Source organism: Artibeus jamaicensis, unplaced genomic scaffold, assembly GCF_021234435.1.
Source record: "Artibeus jamaicensis isolate MK-2021 breed Jamaican fruit bat unplaced genomic scaffold, CSHL_Jam_final contig_76, whole genome shotgun sequence".
Classification (NCBI taxonomy): domain Eukaryota; kingdom Metazoa; phylum Chordata; class Mammalia; order Chiroptera; family Phyllostomidae; genus Artibeus; species Artibeus jamaicensis.
This window is the reverse complement of record NW_026521954.1, coordinates 9457194-9478577: the sequence shown is the minus strand read 5'-3', so window position 1 is coordinate 9478577 and position 21384 is coordinate 9457194. Positions and strand designations below refer to the sequence as shown.

General features: G+C 36.0%; 1 protein-coding gene across 6 annotated transcripts in view; it reads left to right on the top strand.

The window, feature by feature from the left end:
- PCDH7 (protocadherin 7) overlaps positions 1 to 21384 on the top strand; it is a 410332-nt gene that overhangs the window by 213245 nt on the left and 175703 nt on the right. For 3 of the 6 annotated variants that reach the window (XM_053672409.1, XM_053672407.1, XM_053672406.1), the window contains one exon: positions 1426 to 1521. The exons of the other annotated variants lie outside the window; for them this stretch is intronic. In XM_053672409.1, coding sequence (XP_053528384.1) covers positions 1426 to 1500 — 75 coding nt within the window. In that variant the 3' untranslated portion in view covers positions 1501 to 1521. The remainder of the gene's footprint in view (positions 1 to 1425; positions 1522 to 21384) is intronic. 6 annotated transcript variants of the gene reach the window in all.

Here is a 21384-nt window from a genome sequence, read left to right as displayed (position 1 = left end):
GTGTGTCAAAGACAAGAGGAGTTGAGAAAGTTTTGAGACACCCTGTCTAAACAGGATTAGGCAAGACCAAAAGGATTAGCATGCTCCAACCCCCAAAGATTTTTGTGATAGCTGCTTTCCTAAACATCAGGATTAAAGTTTTATATCTGGTTCAGAAACAGGAATGCAAACACACATTCAGGAAAATCCCTGTCTTTAGATAAAACTCCAAGAATGCCCTGCCCTTTTGTAAATAACTCTAAGAAACTTATTGGTCATGAGGGTCAAAAAATATTTTTTCCATAAAGGAAACTTATTTTTCTATTTTTATTTTTTTACATTGCTTTTTTTTTTACTGCTTTTTAGATTAAAATGGTATGTTTTAGGGGAGAGCGGACACAGGCATTTCCCATACAGCCCCTGCCTCCATACACAAAAAGATTTCTTGCTTCCACAGTGGGACACTCTTTTCCTCTCCATCAAATGTGCATATATTTTTGTAAGTTTCTCTCTACTATGTATAAAAGCTTCTTTAAATAACATGAAAATCATTTTTATATTTAGTTTTTATTTAAATGTAAATATGCAAAACTAAAGATTTCTTAGAAAACAAATACTAAAAGCTAAATTGGTAGCAGTATTTGGTTACCTGGTTTGGTATTATTTCAGATTCTGATATCATTAAACCAGTTACTCACTTTTAAAATTCAGATAATTGATGATTATTATTAACTATTTATTAAACATTTTCTTTTTATTCTTTCCACATAATCCTACGTATTTTCTTTTTAAAAATACATATAGTCCAGACTAAACCATATATATAAAAATATAATTAAAACATGAAGCTTTTACAACTTTGATTAGTTGGTCCTTTTGCAGTATATAAGGATTCTACTAAATTTAATTTGTTTTTATTAACAAGTTGAAGTTATTTTGATATCAAGACTGTGTGCCCTGAGGAGACAGTAAAGGAGAAGGTGCATTGTGAGCCGGTTACATGGCCATCAGGTAGAAGCAGTTAGAGGACATGACAATAATACTCTGTGTATTGGGGAAAGGCACATGTACATATATATATAGTTGATATTAGTTATCCTACAGTTTCTCTTAAATCTGTTGTAGAAAATAATCTATACCCACCTATCAAAGTCCTGCCTTCTGCTACCCTGTCTAGTCAAAAAGCGAGAATAAAATGGTCGCTCGCTATGTGTCCCAGCTTCTAGTCTTGGAAGATTCAGGTTGTGAGAATATTCAGCTTATTCCTTTCAAAATACTTACCTTGTTTAAATTATCTTTGAAATTGATATACATTTGAAAAAAGAAAAAGAAAAAACAAGCTCAGGGTTTTTGGAAATTGTTTTATTGGCGAGGTCTGTGGACGGACACCGTCGTGGAGGGGCTGCTGATCTTCCCTTTACGAATTTCCCCATCTCCCTTCCCCAGGTGTTGCTGCCATCACTACCTTTCCCTTCCTCCCCTTTCCTCATGGCAAGACGCTCGGAAGAAGAGTGCTGTTAAGGCCTCTCCATTAATCAACAGGTATGGCGGTTCTCACGAAGCCGTGCAGCTGTTCCTCGTCTGCGCGCTCGATTAATAGTCTGTCTCTTTCACATTTAGAAGATGTGTTTATCCACTACACAGAGCCCACTGGTTCGGAAGAATTGTCCAACCCAAGTACATCTTTACATATGTCAGCATGCTCTGCATTTCTTAATTCCCTCCAGTGGTAGATGTATTTTTTTAAGTATAAAGAGTACAGATAATTAGCACTATCCTTTTCAGAGAAAGGCACTATGATGTTTTCTCAACTAATTATATACGAAAGAAAAGGGAACTTGTATGTTTGTTTAATATACCACTTTCAACATCCTTCATATAATTGTTATGTAATGTATCTTTGAAAATATAAAATGGGCTATTTTGTGAATTTTAACTCAAATGCAATCATTATAACATTTAGATCGTTACTTATCTGGTTACAGAAAAGTAGGTGTAAGCCAGTTCTAATAAATCTAAATACCTGACTAAGCCATGTCATTCAGGTGTGAGAGCTGCATGTACCCTAATGTCTTCTGCATTTTTTTCCCGGAACTCAGCTGGTGGCATGTGAGGATGATGGAAACTGCTCCCTTCAGCAGTCTCCGCGTTACCTCTTCCAGGCTGCTATGTTTGCAAAGGAGCTAGCCCCCCAGGGCTCAAACTCCTGCAGTCATAACCTATAAAACATAAACACTCAGTCAGCACAGGGAAACACCCACATTCTTGATTTCCTTTTTCACTAGAAGAACTGGTCCTTCTAGCTCCTGTGGGGGCTTGTTCTAAGGATGTTCTAAGGCTTGTTCATAAGGCTCTGCATTACGTCCTTGTGACTCTTTCAGAATCTTTGAAACTTGTGACTAGATTGCTGCCTTTGTTCTAGGGTAATTACTGGTAGGCGTTTACAAAAAAACAGCAAGTGTGTCTATAGGTGTGCATGTGTGTGGCAGTATTTTTGTAGTATTTTTTAAATGATAGCTTAATTAAGATTTGTCTGTGTATAAAAACAAAGCAAAGCATTTTGATTTACACGCATTTTCATTGATCAACCATTAACCATTAATGACTGGACAATTATACTTCATTAAGTAGTATGTGGTCTAATGTCCAATGAAGCTCTGAAATGATTGGTTGTGCTTCATGATCCTATTTCTACTCATGTTTCTATTTGATATATTATGCTTTGCCGTGCATGCACTCTGTGCTCTGGCCTTGCATCTTTCTGCATTATTACAATCTCTCATACCCACGGGCCTTTGCATAGTTGGCTCCCTCCACCTGGAGAGTCTGGGCCTGTTTGGCAAACTCTGCAATAATAATAGCAAATGTGTCCTGAGGGTTTGCTCTGTGTCAGGCACAGTGTTAGTGAGCTTAATCTCCATTTTCTTAATTCATTCACACAAAGGAACCTTGAGTTAGACATTATTATTAGCCATATTTAATAGATAAAAAACAAAGTTCAGGAAAATCTACTGTGGTTAAGACCACTCAGAATTGAATGAAGTGGGGCGGACCTCCTATGTCTCTCAAGCTGAGCTGGAACTCACGTTCATGCTTAATTCTGAGTTTCCTGAGGATAATTTTGTCTTATCTTTCACAAACTCTTCTGTATCCACAGAGTTTGTTATTCATTTATCATTGAACAAATGACTGAATGTTTACAAAACAGCCATTTATTCTTTTCACCCTCATATGGGCCTTTCTCCTCACCTATATTTCCCTGTACTCTGTTTTAATTCCCTTAACTTGTGGCTCTTGCCTATTATTAGCTTCACCCATGACTCAATATGTTTTATAAAAAAATAATTCATTAGTTCCTCCAAAATGAGGCCTTGTAATAAAAAACCAAATAAGTCTAAAATTATTGCATATGCAACAAAAAGATAATTTAAATTTTATACAACTTACTAAGTCTAGTCGTACAAAAGAAGGATTGGTATGCTTATATTTCATATGGAAGGAGGGACTTAAACCAAAATGTTATAAATTTTTGAGGAAAAATAACCAGAAAAATTTTTTTTACATTATTGGCAAATAAAAGAAATGCACACTGTAATTAAGAAAAGATCTTATCATTATACAAATAAGAAAAAAAGTGGAGAAGTAAAATATAGATGAGAAAAAAGGACAAACTGAGGAGAACAAATAATCTTTGAGAAAAAAGAAAGATTTTGGAAAAGTGAATAAATAGAAAAGCAATAAAAATAAGAAGAATCTATTGAAATCCATGGATACTCTGAGGACTTTAAAATAAGATGAAATAAAACGTGGATGGAAAAAATCAATGTAGCTGGAAAAATAATTTTATTTATGAGTTCATATTTCCATTACTCTTAGAAAAACCTTTGAGGTAAAATGACGTGTAGAGAAAAGGCAAGTTAAGATATGTTGATTTGTGTATCCTGTATTTTTCTAGGACCTTTTTTTTCTGTGGAAACAGTGCTTTTGACAGCAAAACAAGAGCTTAAGCATTAATTTGGAGCTCTGTGTTTAGATCGTAGAGGCAGGGTTTTATGAAAAATTAAGATACAAGTCAAAATATCCCTTCCCACCATACACTGTACCAGGGTACTCATAGAATAAGTCAATCAATCTATGAATATAAGAAAGCATTTAATACCTGTTTTTGTGTATGTGGAGTATGTGGAGCATAGAACAGATGTTTGTTCCATTAGTCATGGAATTTTAAGACTTGGTAGAGAGATGTGGTCAACCAATCCAGTCTTAGATTATGTATGTATCTTTCATCACCAGCACAAGAATTCCTGCTTGAGTAATTCCATTGACACAAACAACAAAAGTAGCTCACTGGGTTTTGGAACATCTTTAACTTTCCAGCTTTTTCTAACATTGGATTAAAATCTGCCTTTCTGTAACTTGAATCCATTTATCCTGGGTTTTCCCTTTGGGGAGATACAAAATAAGTTCTATTCCTTTCCAAATGAAAGTTCTTCCAAAACCTAGATTCAGAAAGATGCTCTGCCGTGATGTCTAGATATGCAGTGTCTCTCAATACATTCCTTTCGGAGTTAACTGTCCCAGTCTCTCTAATTGCTCAGTGGTACTTGGTTGCCAATCTGTTTAGCATTTCATTTAGTGCAAAGTGCATTCTCATGAAACAAGGAGTTCAGGATGGGCTCCCCCAGCTTATATGCTTATGTGTAGTCAGTTGAAGACTCCCAAAAATCCATTTGGAGAAAGGGGGAAAAAAAAGAAAGTACAGTTTAAAATAGCATGTTGCACTGATCTGAATGAGTGCAGGATAGAGGTATGTTTGGGATAGTATATGGTATAAGATATAAATAAAATAAGTTTATGTGTATACAAAAATGGATGCAAAAAGATGGGAAATGAATTAGCATTAAAAATAAAGGTAAAGGTGAAAATGTTCAGTCTTTCCTTTTTATTTTTTAATTGAATACATATATGGCTTTAGTTAATTCCTGAAAAGGATCTTTTCCTAAGAAGCTCATTCACCATGTTCAACAATTTGGCATTAAAAAATAAACCCTTAAGTAGATAATAATATCAGGAGAAATAAAAGAGAAACAAAACAAAAGCAAAACAAAACAAATTATTTTCTTAATGGAAATTACTGACCTTGGTGACTAACCGACATTATGTGCTCACATAGTGGTCAAAATTGCACGAAAGAAGATGAAAAGATGTGCTATCATTTAGAATCAAGGAGCAGATGAGGTGCTTCCCAGACATGGTAAAGCTAAAGGGGTTCATCATCACCAAGCCATCATTATATGACATGTTCAAGGGGCTTATTTAAGAAAAGGATCAAAACTGTGAATATTAAAATGGCAATAAATTCGCAACTATCAACAATTGAATCTAAAAAAACAAACTAAGCAAACAAGTAGAACAAAGACAGAATTATAGATATAGAGATCATTTGGAGGGTTATCAGTGGGGAGGGGGAAAGGAGAGAATGGGGGGAAAGGAGCAGGGATTAAGGGATTAAGAACTATAAACTGGTAGATATAGAATAGACAAGGACAAGTTAATAACAGTACAGAAAATGGAGAAGCCAAATAACTTAGATGCATGACTCATGGATATGAGCTAAAGGGGGATTGCCAGAGGGCATGGGATATACAGGGTGGGGAGGCAAATGGGGGAAATTGGGACAACTGTAATAACATAGTCAATAATATATATTTTTTAAAAAGAAAGATGTGTAAAGCATGCCCTGTCAGATATGGACTTTCCCTAATAAAAGTTAATGAAAAGTAAATCCTTCATTTACATGAATTCTTCCTTAATGCCAAATTATTGTCAATGTCCCTTGGTGAGTCCTATTTTTGAATAGATTGTGGCACTCTCTCACAGGCCAGCGTAGGTGATGCTCAGTGAGTTCCTGCACAGAATCTATGGCCTTTTCCAGAACTGCCAAATTTATTTAATTTGCTGGCAGAATATGCTTTTTATGGCACATGGCTTTTCCCTGACCCTACCCAAGGTTTTCATTTTCAAATGTGCTTCGTACATTATGAACCTACATAATCTTAATGAATAGCTTCCATATGGTAATTAAAGTGCTTAACTTTATACTCTCCTAACCTACAGTGCCTACATAAATTCTTTCTCTATAATAGTGAATGTTGCTTTGTGAGTTGTATGAATATATGCTCCCTATTTTTGACTTCTTTAGATTCCATTCTCGAAGCAATGAAGCAATACCTTTTAGTTATTTGATAATATAAAAGATGCCTAGGCAATATCTTAACAGAATATCTCTATCTGCCTTTGTCTACCACCACTATTGAAGATGTATTCAGTGGGTAACATGTCTAATTTAATACCTTTCAGTTTGCCTTTAGTATTTTAGAAAGAGGGGAGTGAAATTTAGGAGATGCGAATCAATTACTTTACCTCTCAAGACCTCGTGTACTTCACTAAAATGATGGATTTCACTAGCTGGTTTTTGAAGTAGCTTCCAACTGTCTACAGAATATGGAAGGCCAGAAATTTTAGAAATTTGTATTTGTTTTAGGTTTGCCAGTACAGTATATTGAACCTCCCTGGGTCATGATGTTCTCATCTGTAAAATATGGAGACCAAACTGAATCGGGAATATAGTCTTTAGTGATAAGATGCGTTGACTTATTTTTTTTTTCTGGAGCTTTCCCGTCAGACATGTTGTGAGAACTTGCTTTGACTCAGGAGCAGGGAACGCTGTGATTATGTGATCAATTACCTTTTATGTGTAGGCTTCTTACATAATTTCTAAGAAGGCTTCTAATTAAAAAAGGGAAAAAGATTGATGATTATTAACAACCTAAGCTGATTTTTTTCCTTTTTGCTGCATATGTACATGCTTCTAAAAATATGTGAATCCAAGAAAATGTTTGCTCTAAAAGACAGGTTGAGAAAAATACAGCAATTTGAGATACTCGAAGCACTTTAGTACAGAAGAGAGAGAAGTATTTTATTCATTCTTTGTGATTTTAGAGGTCAGAACAAATGCTGGTAGGCTTAACTGGGAGAAAATTGCTTGCTTATAAAGATGAAATGTATTACCATAACAAACGCTTAATAAAATATGCTCCAAGAATAGTTTTGAGATCAGTGTCACTGAAGATGTTAAGACTTAGGTTGCTTAATAATTTCTCAAAATCATTGTTAGAGGAATTCATTCATGAGATAGCTAGTGAGACAAAATAAATCCCAACCCTAATTGTCTGTGATGCCTTGATAATCATCAGACGTAACAACAGCAATAATACTGTACTAGACTTCGGTGACACAATTATTGAAGATTTCATTGGACATGGTGCTTGAGGATTGTCACACAAGTCACCTGTTTGCCACTGCTGTGGTGTGGTAGTGAAGTGCTTCTGAAGGGGAATTCACTGATTTTCATTTGAGGAACAATGACTTTTTAAAAAAAATCGGGAGACTCTACTCTTTAATTATTTTGAATGTGATTTTATTTTTAAATTAATTCATTTTCAATTACAGTTGACATACAACATTGTATTACTTTCAGATGTACAACAAGGTGATTAGACACGTATAGAACTTACAAAGTGATCATCCCAGTACATCTAGTACCCATCTGCCACCATCCATAGTTATTAATTTTGTGTCTAATAATATAATATTATTGACTCTATTCTTTAGGCTGCACTTTATACTCCTGTGGCTATTTTTATAACTGGCAATTTGTACTTAATCCCTTTCAGCTTTTTCACTCATCCTGCCAATCCTCCTCTCTTCTGGTAATCCTCAATTTGTTCTTTGTGCTTCTGAGATGATTTTTTCTCTTTTGTTTGTTTGTTGTTGTTGTTTTAGATACCAAATATAGGTGAAATCATATGTTATTTGTCTTCCTTTGACTTACTCACTCAGCATAATGCCATCTAGGTCCATTCATGTTCTTACAAATGGCAAGATTTGATTGTTTATTTTGGTTTAGTAATATCCATGGTATATATGCACCACTTTTTTTACCTACTCTATTATCAATGGATATTTAGGTTGCTTCTTTATCTTGTCTATTGAAAATAATGCTCCATACGGTTGCATACATATTTTTAAATTAGTGTTTTAGATTTCTTTGGATAAATACCTAGGAGTGAAATTGCTGGGTCACTGATACAGTAGTTCTATGTTTTAATTTTTGAGGAAACTCTATACGGTTTTTCATTGTGTCTGCAACAGTTTACAACCCTACCAATCGTGCGTGAGGATCCTCTTTTCCCTCCATCTTTGTCAATACTTTTGTGAGGTCATATCTCATGGTGGTTATAATTTGCATTTCTCTGATGATTAGTGATGTTGAGCATCTTTTTGTTTGTCTATTGGCTATCTGTATGCCCTCTTTGAAGAAATGGCTATTCAGGTCCCCTTGCCACTTTTAACTGGATTATTTTTCTGTTTTTGGTGTTGAGTTTGATGGCTTCCTTTTATATTTTGGATACTAACCCCTTATAGGATATGCTATTGGTGAATATTTTTTCCATTTACTAGGTCGATGATTTCATTCAATGTGCAAAAATTCTTTAGTTTGATGGTGTTCCATTTAACTTTTTCTTTTGTTTCCCTTGCCCTAAAATACATATCTAAATGAACAATGTCAAAGACTTTACTTTCTGCGATTTTCTTCTAAAAGTTATATGGTTTCAGCTCCTATATTTAATTCTTTAATCTAGGTTTATTTTGTATATGGTATAAGAAAGTGGTCTAGTTTCATTTTTCTGCATATATTTGTCCAGTATTCCCAGAACCATTTATTGAAGAGACTATCTTTACCTCATTCTTTATTCTTGCCTTCTTTGTCATGGATTAATTGATTATATTGTGGTTTATTTCTGGACTCTCTACGCTGTTCCATTGATCTGTGTGTCTGTTTTTAAGTCACTGCCTTGCTGTTTTGATTACTATGGCCTTGCAGTATCAGGTAGCCTGATTCCTCCAGCTTTGTTTTTGTTTGTTTGTTTTTCAAGATTGCTTTGGCTTTCAGGGCCTTTTGCAGTTCCATTTAAAATTTAAGATTAGTTCTCCTAGTTCTGTGAAAAATGTTATTGTTATTTTGGTAGACATTGTATTGACTCTGTAGATTGCTTTGGATAGTATAGACATTTTAATGATGTTAATTCTATTTTCCATGAGTATGATATATTTTCTCATTTATTTATTTTTCTTCTTCAATGTTCTATACTTTTCTAAGTACAGGTCTTTTACCTCATGATTAAATTTATTCCTAGTTATTTTATTCTCTTTGAACCTTATTTTTATTGCAGTATAACTGACTGAATTTAAAGTAGTAATAAATATGCCTTGCAACAGTTATTTAACATTTGATTGTTTTCAGTGTATTAAGATATGGAACCTAAAGCAGTCGCATAGAGTCATAAGGTATCTCGTCTGGAAGAGATTATGAAAAATTCATCATTTTAAAACTTAATTTAAAAAAAACTGTAAAAGGGTAACTTTTTTAAAAAGTAATTTTTAAGGTCATTCGGTTAGTGAGAGACCTATGATCCAGATTTCCTTAATCCCAGTCTGAGTAACTAAATCAACTGTAGTAGCCTAAACAATAGAAATATTGGTGAATTGGCATTTTTGTATGTTTGGATGCACTACTTACCTTAAGTCAGCAGGATAAAATAGGAAAGTAAACAAACAAATTTATTTATAAGAAACAGAAAAACCCAAAGCTAAAACCTGCTGTATTCCTAGAAGGGAATGAATATTGGTACTTCTTAATAATGTTTACATTACAAACATTCTTTGTATCCAACTAAAAACTTATGTCAGAAATGGTATCGGTCAAAAATATATTCCAACTCAAATCAGAGTCTGCATAATAAGATCTTATCACTTCTATCTTGTAACTGGGGACACGGCAGAACACAGCAACCCCAAACTCAACACTGAGTAAACCAGGGCAAGTCACGCAAGATTTCTAATCATAAGTGTTAACCAGACTCAACCATCATTATGTGAGCTTGCCTGTCCACAGTAATCAGCACAGCAGCCGTCAATTAAATAAATAGAACATCTGATTATAAAGAGAATTGTTAAAACAGGCACATTAGCTGGGTGTAATGGGATGTTAGCTAATGGACCAGGTGGGGGATGTCTGTAGACACCATAGTGCGTATATTGCATTCTTCGTGATCTTTGTTGACTAGAGCAACATGATAAGCCAATGTGTACAAGTAGCATAGAAAATGCAGGAAAATATTTTTAAAACAACAGAGAAAAGTGGATTTGATTTTAAAATCATTCCCCTTTGTGAGAATAGTAGACAACTTACCCATAATGCTAAAGTTGTACTCATTTATGTATTTGTAATCAGATCAAAGAGTAAGGTTGGGAGGGCTGATGGCTTTCCAAAGGTAGAATTTATATTAATGTTTGGTCTAATTTATATTAATATTTTTTCCAATAAAGCACCATGTTAGCAATGATTGTTTGGAATTTCTAAACCAGTTATCAAAAAGATATTGTATAATATATATTTTCATATGTGAATTGCACAGGTGTTGCATAGTAAATAAGTATATGTATGAATGTGTGTGTGAGAGTGTGTATAGATCTATATATATGACATTTTCTTCTAAGGAACTGCAATTCTAATTTTATCATGGATACCCATGGAAAAGTAACTTTCAGCTAACACATTAAGTTTCTTTACTGCAGACTCTGCTGGATCACATTAGGTTAGGGAAAACTATCCAGATATTTTTGGCTTCAGTGGCAGTGAAAAAAAAAGCAAGAATCGAACCATGTGGTGATGTTTTGCAATAGCTGAACTCAAGAAAACTGTGGAACTGTGGTTATGCCTTAGAGGCTGAAAATATATGCTGGACTGTGGCAGGTAGACTGTTTTTCCATGAGAAAGTAAAAAGAAGAAGATATCAATTAAAACTAGGCAGAACAAACTACATGTACATGTAAAGAATCAGTGATGTAGGAGGTTATATTTTTAAAACACACAACTTTTATTTAATTCGTGTGTTGGTTGCATGACAAGACATGCAAGTGAGATGGGAACATACAAAAGTAAGAGTGAAGGAGTTAGGAAACCAAAAACTCTGCCAGGTCTGCTAAAGAGTTCTCCTTAGCTATTTTATATGGCTAGCTGGGCAGATAGACTCTTCTTCACATTTCCAGAATATGCAACATAGATATGTGAGTGTTATGTAAACATAGCAACATGTTAAGTATAGTTCAAAGAATACATAATCTATTTGTTGCTATCAAGGTTGTCTTAAGGGCTGTATCTTTATTGTATCACCAAAAACATGCAGTCATGTATAAGGGGAGCCCAGAAAACCATGAAATTATCTTCTGGAGGGCAGGCCTCTTAGAGTACAGGCTTCCCCCACTAGGTGAGTGTTCTAGGAACCCATTTGTATCGGGGTACCAGCTGGCATTGTTGTGAGAGGCTGTGTTTGGCGTCAGTGAATTTTTTTGGATGACTCCCTTAATGTGCTTGCCCATTTCATGATGGGTGACTTACTAGTGCACCTGCTCACCTTGCACTGAGTGTTCAGCAGTTTTTTGACCAAAAACAGCTGACTCCCAGTGCCCTTCCCTCCCTATTCACCTGATCTCACCCCAAGTGACTTCTTTAGTTTGATTCCATGGATGAAAAAAGTCCTCCAAGGGAAACATTTTGCTGATGTAGAAGAGGTGAAACAAAAAGCAGCAGAAGCACTAAAAGGCATGAAAATTGATGAGTTTGAAAATGGCTCTGAGCAGTAGAAAAAACATCTCAATAGGTGTATTGCATCAGAAGAAGAGTATTTTGAAGGTGACTGAAGTTCAAACATGCAAGAAAAAATACACAATTTTTAAAAAATAAATTCAATTTTGGGGGCATTCCCCTTGTATATATCTAAAAGTATAATTTACTATTTTTGGATTTATAGAAACTTTAGAAAATAATATGTTTTATGTAATAGAACTCGTTTCTAACAAGCTTTTTATAGTTTTTAGAAGAACTGTGCATGTATTTTTGGCCAAGAACTTTTAAGTTCTAGTGATATTTTAAAAAATAAATAAATAACTTCAATCTGCAGTGAAATGGTTTCCACTGAAACAAATGATTATGGGGCACCATAGTCCTTTTATAGCATGAGCATTTTGCCTGTTTCTTTAACAAAGAGCACCATTATTTATATAATTTGATGAAGAGCAAGCATACCAATAATTCCATACAACCACTGCTATCATTGAAATAGTGGCTGAAAAGGGCAAAACTCAGATTATCTCATTACCAATTAAGAAAACACTTTTAAGAAAGAAAATGTATCATGAACAGATAAATCAAAACAATATTTTACTAATTTTATTTTTTCCATCACCATTTGGAAAATGGTGACTACCTATTTCCAATTCCTTCTTCCACTTCTCCCTGCCATCTTCCTCCAATCAGCACACATTAATTACATTTTAAGAGTATACTACTAAGTAAATATACTTTTGCACACATAGCTATATTTGTTAGCCATTTTATTTTAATGCAAATAATAAATAATAGGGAATAATACTTTGAGATATCAATCATGTAAATATTTGTCATATTTTATGGGGGGAAATTTCTTATTGTTTCAATAGTGGTAAAGGACTAGTTAGCAAAAATTAGATGGTTCAGAAAGTTTTAGAAAGTAATGACTCCTCTACAGTTCAGTGTGAATATCACTAACATTTTCCAAAGATGTCATTTTTCAGCATTGTGGTGATGCTTTAACATAGGAGGTCTGTCTGGAAAATGTCCATCCGTTGTAAATACAGCAAATGGTTTACACAAACTCGATGTAACCTGGTAGCCGAGGAGAGTGGACTGGAATGCACATGCATGAACAGACAATGATTAGTTCACTTTGTTTACCAGCTGCAATGAACAAAGATCAGCAAAGGACAGTGCAAGAAGTAGAAGCTGACCTGGGGATTCCGAATGCCACTGTGCCCAAGATTTTGTCACAGGATCTTGGAATGCATCCTGTCATGGCAAAATTCGTTCTGAGGCTTCTGCTATCAGAGCAGAAGGAACATCGGGCTGCAGTTGCTAAGGACACTGGGAGAACTGGGTGAGGTCTGAAAGAGCCTAGTTTGAAGGGGCCTGAGGCACCATCGCCATTGTCTTCTGTACAATGTTTCTCATATCTCGTATCTTCATTAAGGGTCTCTATTTTTCATAGTACACGGCTGGATACTTTCTGGACAGACCTAATAAGTTTAACTTTTACCTTCAGTAGCAGTGCATTTGTGAGATCCAATGATGAGAATGACTGTGTGGCTTTTTTAAAAAATTGGCTTATAAATCGAGGGGCACTGAACGGAACATTTTAGTAATATAAAGGATTATAAGCCAAGGATTTATTATAAATATCTATGACATTTCAAAGTGGTTTGCTCTTAAGAAAATGTGATATATACAGCAGTATTAGTAATTAAATTGGTGGACTATTTTCAGGACTCTCATAAAGTCCAAATGTGAAAGTTACAACTTATTTTGTCTTTTTTGTTTGTTTTTTTAATTTTTAAATATATTTTATTAATTATGCCATTACAGTTGTTCTATTTCCCCCTTCATTCCCTTCCACCCTGTACACCCCTTCCCCCACCATTCCCCCCCTTTAGTTTATGACCACGTGTCTCAAGTTCTTTAGATTCTATATTTCCCATACTATTCTTGCCCTCCCCCTATCTATTTTCTACCTACCATCTATGCTACTTATTTTCTGTACCTTCTCCCCCCTTCTCCTTCTCCCACTCCCCTGTTGCTAACCCTCCATGTGATCTTTGTTTCTTTGGTTCACTCCTGATCTAGCTGACCTCTTAGTTTGCTGTTCTTTCACTATTCATCTTTTTTATCTTCTTTTTCTTAGATAAGTCCCTTCAACATTTCATATAATAAGGGCTTGGTGATGATAAACTCCTTGAATTTGATCTAATCTGAGAAGCACTTTATCTGCCCTTCCATTCTAAATGAAAGCTTTGCTGGATAGATCAATCTTGGATGTAGGTCTTTGGATTTCATGACTTGGAATACTTCTTTCCAGCTCCTTCTTGCCTGTAAGGTCTCTTTTGAGAAATCTGCTGACAGTCTGATGGGAACTCCTTGGTAGGTGACTGTTCCCTTATCTCTTGCTGCTTCTAGGATTCTCTCCTTCATTTTAATCTTGGCTAATGTAATGATGATGTGCCTTGGTGTGTTTCTTCTTGGGTCCAACTTCTTTGGGACTCTCTGAGCTCCCCGGATTTCCTGGAAGTCTATTTCCTTTGACAGATTGGGGAAGTTCTCCTTTATTATTTGTTCAAACAAGTTTTCCACTCGTGGCTGTTCCTCTTCCCCTTCTGGTACCCCTATAATTCGGATGTTGGAGCATTTAAAGATGCCCTGGAGGTTCCTAAGCCTCTCCTCATTTTTTTGAATTCTTGTTTCTTCATCCTTTTCTGTTTGGTCATTTTTTTCCTCCTTCTGGTCCACTCCTTTGATTTGAGTACCAGTTTCCTTTTCACTACTATTGGTTTCCTGTGTATTTCCCTTCATTTCAATTAGTTTAGCTTCCATATGTTCCTCTAATTTGTGACTAAAATCAACCAGTTCTGTGAGCATCCTGATCACCAGTGTTTTGAACTGTGCATCTGAAAGTTTGGCTGTTTCTTCATTGCTTAGATTTATTGGCTCTGGGGCTCTGAGTTCTTCTTGAGCCATGTTTTTATCTGTTTGTGCCTGTTAGGTATGAGGAGCGGAGCCTTAGTTGTTCACCAGGGCAGAGCCACCCAGGTCGCTGGTTTGTGATGTTGTATGTGGGGGTGGCGTCAGTTGGGGACAATGGCCGTCCCCTCTGCCGCTTCCTGTCGCTGGGGCCTGTGCAGTCCGTCTCACCACTGCTAGCTCCTTCACTGGTTTATCTGAGCGCGAATGTGTGATCTCGGTCCACCCTCAGTGGGTCCGCTGCCTTGTGCCCTCAGTGGGTCTGCTGCCTTGTGCCCTCAGTGGGTCCACCTGCTTCTCCACACCTGGGATCTGCCCACAGCTGCTGGCACACCTGGGTTGCGCACCTGGCTCACGGGCCTGGGTCAGTCCGGTGGATCTTTCCTGCCCAACCCCTCTCTGGTGCTGGCTCTGCCCCTCTTACCGGTTTGGTTGAAGGGTTCATTATTGTCAGACTTCCGTGTAGTTCAATTTTCTGTGGTTTGGCTGCGTTTTTGTTGCTGAAACTTTGTTATTTTTAAACTTGGTTGTGTGAGAAGGTGCAGTGCTTCCACCTATGCCTCCATCTTGGCAGAAGTCCTTTGCTCCAATGGAAAGTTATAACTTATTTTGTCTTATTGGATAAGTAAAATGAGGAATTAAATTTCCTAACTGTTGATTGCTAAGCATATTTTAGAAAAGAGAATAATTATTAAGTGTTGTTGAGTTTACTTTGACATGGGTATAGTAAAGAGTGCTTCTTAATTGTGTGAATATTATATGTATATATACATAAGTATATATACATATATAAATAAATATGTATATCACTTATTCTTCCATAAGTATGATGGCATTTAATCAATTTTCTAGTGTTTGTGGATAACTTCAGTGTTTATGATCCTGGCACCTAAGAGTTTAGTTTGTTTATAATGAAAGCCTTAGACACTGAAACTGGAGATGAAAGTTGCTTTTATCTGAAATGGTTTACAGTACTGAAACTGGGTGCCTTCATCTATTTTAGTAAATGTTTTTTTTTATGTCTTTATCTCTTCTATTTTGAATAAATAATTGAGAGCTTCCATTTTATTTAGCAGTAGTCCTAAATCAAAGCAGACACAGACTTAATCAATGAGAGATTGGCTGGCAAAGGAATGCAGTTACACTGAATTGTCATCTATTAAATTTTGATAGACAGTCTAACCATCCCATGTTCTATTTTCTCACTTGGGAAATTATAACATAGTAACATACATTAAGCTTCAAATAGTTCATGCAAGCATTATACAGATGCTTTGAAACAGAAAGTAAAGGAAGGAAGATGAGAAAAGGGAAGGGAGGGAGGGAGAGAGGAAGGGAGGGAGGAAGGAAGGAAGGAATCCTCTACTGACGTATAAAAGGGTCAGGCTCCAGTTCAATTTGTAGATGCAACGTCTATGTAGAGAGGGCATAGAGAATGGGTGTAGTAGAATATTCTGTGGTTAAAATGAATCTCTGTGTGGGTGGGCGTAGAGTAATGTGTTTGGGAATAAACTGGAAAATGAGAATCGGCTCCAGCTGGTCATGTAACAGGGCACTCTATAGGCACTGAGGTGAGCCAGGCAGTTCTGGTTAAGTGAAGGTGGGACTCCTTTGGCAAAGCCACTAATCTGGACTAAGTTTCTAGACAACTCTTACACAATGGCCATGGAAAACTCCTGGTATGGAAATTATAGGAGGTGACTTTCATGCTAAATGTTAGAGGAGGAATCCTTAAACATGTGGTTGCTTATTTCAGGATTAAAAAAATGAATCAAGCATGAAAAATGTTGGGCTAAAAAAATTGCAAATGTAGATAAACTGAAAAAATAAACATAAGACTGAAAATTTAGTGAGACCTGTTAATTCTCAAGTATCAATTCATTAACACATCATTTCTCTTCCTTTGTATCTTATATTGGGTCCCAGGACTTTCTGGGTGTTATTGATACAAGTCAACCTGGACTGCTAAGGGGCCTCCTCCATTATCATGTGAACATCAGTTATATTCACATGCCTTTACATAACATAAAGTGAGGAGACAACAGTATGACCATAAGTTAGACCAAAACTATCTCCACAAGTGGAAGAAAAAGGAAATAAGATCTGTTTCAAACATTTTCATCTGAATAAGCTGAGCTAGCTCACTTTTTGAATATAGCATTTTAAAAATTAGAGTTGGTTCCAACAGCGTCTAGCTGACTAAAATATGTGAATTAAGGAGAAATGCCGCCGTTATCACTTGACATTAAAATGAAAATTTAGGAGTTCCTAGGTCTTCTATGTGGATGATTTTCTGTTTCAATAGGTCTTGTCTTGACATATGAATAGTCACTTATTTCTTTTATGGGGACATTTATAAAATATTTACTATATTCTTAATGACACATTAAAATTAATGTTTTTATTCATATTTTACCTTACTCAAAAATGATATAAAGTGCCTCATAAAATGTGTGTTATAAAGCCTGAAAGCTTGTCATTGTTATATTATGACTAAAACATATCTAAATCTACCAAAAATATTATTCTCTTTTTACCCTCTATTACCCATGTTATATTATTGTGATTTGAAAAATATAATCTTGGCGATTACTCGCAACATAAGGTTGTTGTCCATTGCTATGGACTGGCATTACATAAAGCTTACCTACAGGTCTCCTGACCTGGTCCCATCTCATTGCTCTTACTGTCATCTTTCTTCCGAAAAGGTAACCAAGCCAATTTACCTGCCATAACATATGTGGTTAAACAGGCTACTGCTGCTCTGGTCAAACACCACACGCCCATAGGGCATTGTTTCAAATTTTGTCTCAATAACTTTAAAGCATTTGCTCTGACCTAACTAGTCTCCCTCACTCACCTTTCTACCCACCAAGTCCTATGTTTTCCAGTGCTGACAGTCTGTCTCCCCCTTTCTTCAATCAACATTTGCACTTATTTGGCACACCGCTTCCGAGCTTGCAATCTGCAGCAGAATTCCGCTGAGCAAAAGTACATTAGTGTGTGAACGATTAGTTTTGAGACTCGAGTTGGTCTTGCAGGAAATGAAGTATTTGAGCTGAAGTCCTTCTCACATATGAAAGACCACTGAAATCTTAAAACAAGGGTAGCTGCCATTTAAAAACCTTTAATAAACAGATGTTTCTCTAATGGGTAGAAGTTCAGGAAGCATGACAAAATAATGGAGAAATTTCTGGGATTCCAATAGCACCAAAGGTGTGTGCCAAGGAGCATCACCTAGATTTTGTCCATTATGTTCTTAAATTATTAGTCCATTTCTTAAAAGCTACAAGGTGTGTGTGGGGGGGTGTGGCTGTGGCAGCAGGTGTTTGTGCACTCACGAGTGTGTGTGCTTTCAGTTGAGGTAGAAAGGTGGTCGGTCATTCTGTGTAAATGGGAGTGAGTCTTTAGCTAGAATGAGAGTCTACTTCTTTACACTTGTACAATATTTACCTCAGTAGCTGTCCCACTTGTTCATTATTTCTGCTGAAGTGACAACAGCTCCACTGGGCTTTCATCATAAAGATAATAAGCCCGTAGATGAAGTTGCATTATTGTCAATCTCCTAATCAACTAATCAACTGTTACTACTTTCGTTTCAATTATTTACCAATCATGGGAAGTGTGGGAAGTAGGGAATATTACAGCTGTTGGCTGGGTGAGAAACAGAAGAGGTATGCTATTGGTCCACTGTCGAAACCACCGTGTGAAACTCAAACCTTGGCTAATGGTAGCTACAGTCAGGAAGATCTGATAGGGGCTGATGCACAGATTCCTTTGGCTTTTGGCCAGAATGTAGTCAATCAAAAATAAGGCTTCTAAGTATAAAATATCATGCCATATGTTAACCAAGCGTATATTTTGAGGCTTAAAAGTCATTAGAGATTTCATATTCCTTTCCAACTTTTCTAAGTAACTTTTCCAAGTTGCTTTTCCTGGATAATAGTATTTTCTGTTTTTTATATATATGTTTTCTATAGATATTGGAGATCTCTGAATTGTGAAGATGTTTTCCCAGTTCTTGGTGTCTGTTCAAGGCCAAATAATTCATTTGCATATTTATATTACTGTATACTTTTACAATAATGGTAATTAAGTTCATCCAATAATTAATAATAGGTGAAGTAGTTCCTTTGTGCCCAATCCTGTACTACAGGTTTAGCCAAATTGTTTTCCCCTTTTATGTTTTTTATTTCATTGCAAATGGAGTGGCTGGGTATTCCTGTGTCTTTTAGAGTTCATAGATAGGAAATAATGTAGCCAGTGCATTTTAGAAGGTGTGATATTTGCCAAATCAGAGTGGATGTCAGAAAAGAGACAAAGAAGGAACGACACTCCCTTTTCTCATTTCCAAAAGAGTGGAAAGTTTTGGCATGAGTTTAAACCTTTCTCAACTCTGCAAACCAGACTCAATCCAGAAGATCACTCTGAGTCTTACGGAGCATGGTGGTATCAGAGGGACCATATTTTTGCATGGGTGAACCATTTCAGGACAATTTCTACAATATATTATACACAGGTGTATTATCTTCCCATTTCAAATACATATGTATTATCTTGCTGCCTTGATATATCTTTAGCAAGTGCATGCATTTTGGTTTTAGAAGAAATTTTCTATTTTCAACCACCATTAAATTGTCTACACATTATTCCATCCCAATAATGGTGTAGAGCGTGGTCTTCCCTGTGCTTCAGAGTTCATTTTCTTAGGGGAAGGCCTGACTCACAGCTTTAGTTTGCCATAGGGGAAATGGCAGGGTGCACTGCACTCCTTTGGTGGCGATAGTTATATTTGTTTGGGGACTCGCTGCATTTACTTTTTCATCTCTTTGCACATGAGAACCTCAAATGTACTTCTTTTCTTATCTCCCTGGGGCAGCCAGAAATAGCAGAAGTTATGCATCTTCAGAGCTTTGGACAACACAAGTGGCAGTACTAGGAACACTGGCATGTGATAGACTAAAGTGACAATTGTTCTGCAGGTATTTCCACTCAGGCAATACATGCCCAGACTAGAAAGTCCTTTCCCTTTTCTACATTTTATGGTCAACTGCTTAATTTTTTTTTCTTAATGCCATTCACAATTGTGGAGAGTGAAGAGGCCGTTTCCATCCCATTGCCTATAGTTCCCTTTCAAAGAGAGGGAGCAGTATTCAGAGAGTTATTGTTATGAGTTTTGCCCAAGTGCTCGCTTCTTAGATTCATATTTATGCCATGCTTTCCCGCAGAAAGGACTTGAGGCATTCCCCAGAATTTGTAAGAAACATACGTATGTTAATTAGCTACATTCAGTTATTTTCAATTTAACAACTCTTAGTTTTTGTTGGTTTGTATTCTATTATGATTTTCAGTGCTGGTGTGGTGTATTTTTGTAGATGGTTTTTAAGGTATAGTCATTCACTTTTCAATCGTATGTGAATTTACATAGAATAATAAAATATGATAGCTATTTTCTGCAGTGTGAATTTACGTTTGGTGATCCTGACTCACAAGGGAGTTGAAATAATTTGGATCAGACAAAACGTGCAGACAGACGGATCAATTAAATAACCGGTGTCTCCATAATTCTAATTATATAGAATGACATATTTAAAATAAGTTCTTAATTTGAGGGGAAAACGTGAAATTTAATTTTTTTCAATCTTTTTGAAGTGCAGCGAGTCACTGTTATCAAAATAATTTTATCTTAAATTTGTTCGACTAGAGTATTTTATCAAGCCTGTGCTTTTTCCTGAAGCTATTTCCTCTATAGATCATGTTATAAGATACCAAATCACCTTTTGCCAATCATGCAAAGCAAAAGCCATTCAAAATCTAAGCATGTATTCCTCATGAGAGTTGTTACCTCATATCATTGAATCTTCCTGTACAAAGTCAGTTTCTTCCTCATTCTTCGCCAGCATTGAAAGAAAGAAATTACAGAAAAAAGTACAGACTTGCCAGCTTAAGATAGTCACATTAAATATTTTCCCCTTTTATGTTCTAGCATCTGCATTTTTTCCATCAGGAACAAAATAATCTTTGAAGTTTTTCTGGAACTTCAAGGTGGAAATTTTTAAGAAAAGAAAAAGAAAGTAATGTTTTCCTAGTTCCAGATATACGCAACAGCCAAATTATTATGAGTAACCTTCCAGAATATACAGACAGGATGGTCATTCTCATTCAAAAGCATTTCTGTAGAATAAAAAAAATGCATTTTCTTCTTGGAATCTTTCGCGAGCATTAGTTCTCTGTGCTCTCATGATTTAGGTGGATGGTCTGGCCTTGTTAAACATGTACTGTGTTTCTGACCATCAACATTATAACTGAAAGCTCTTGCTTTCCAGAGCAAGAGCTGTTTAAATAATAGGGTTTTCATGTTGGACCCTGGCTGCTGTGGGCTACATGTCAGAGTCTGGAAGATAACTCTCTGTGTAATTGGAAAGTGCTGTGCTCCAATCAGCATGTGTTATTGCAGGCAAGAACTACCCCAGCAGAATTTCTGCGGAAGTTATAATTTGGTCATTTGAATTTTGTGTGACACATATTAAATATCTCTACTGGATTAAAAACATGTTACTTTCTTCCTCTTTTGCAATGGTGTTCGGAACAAAAAAAATCTATTCTTTTTATGCTCTAATTACTCCTTGGGGGTAGCTGTCGGAGTTTGTGTGGCCTGATCTAATTCACATCCA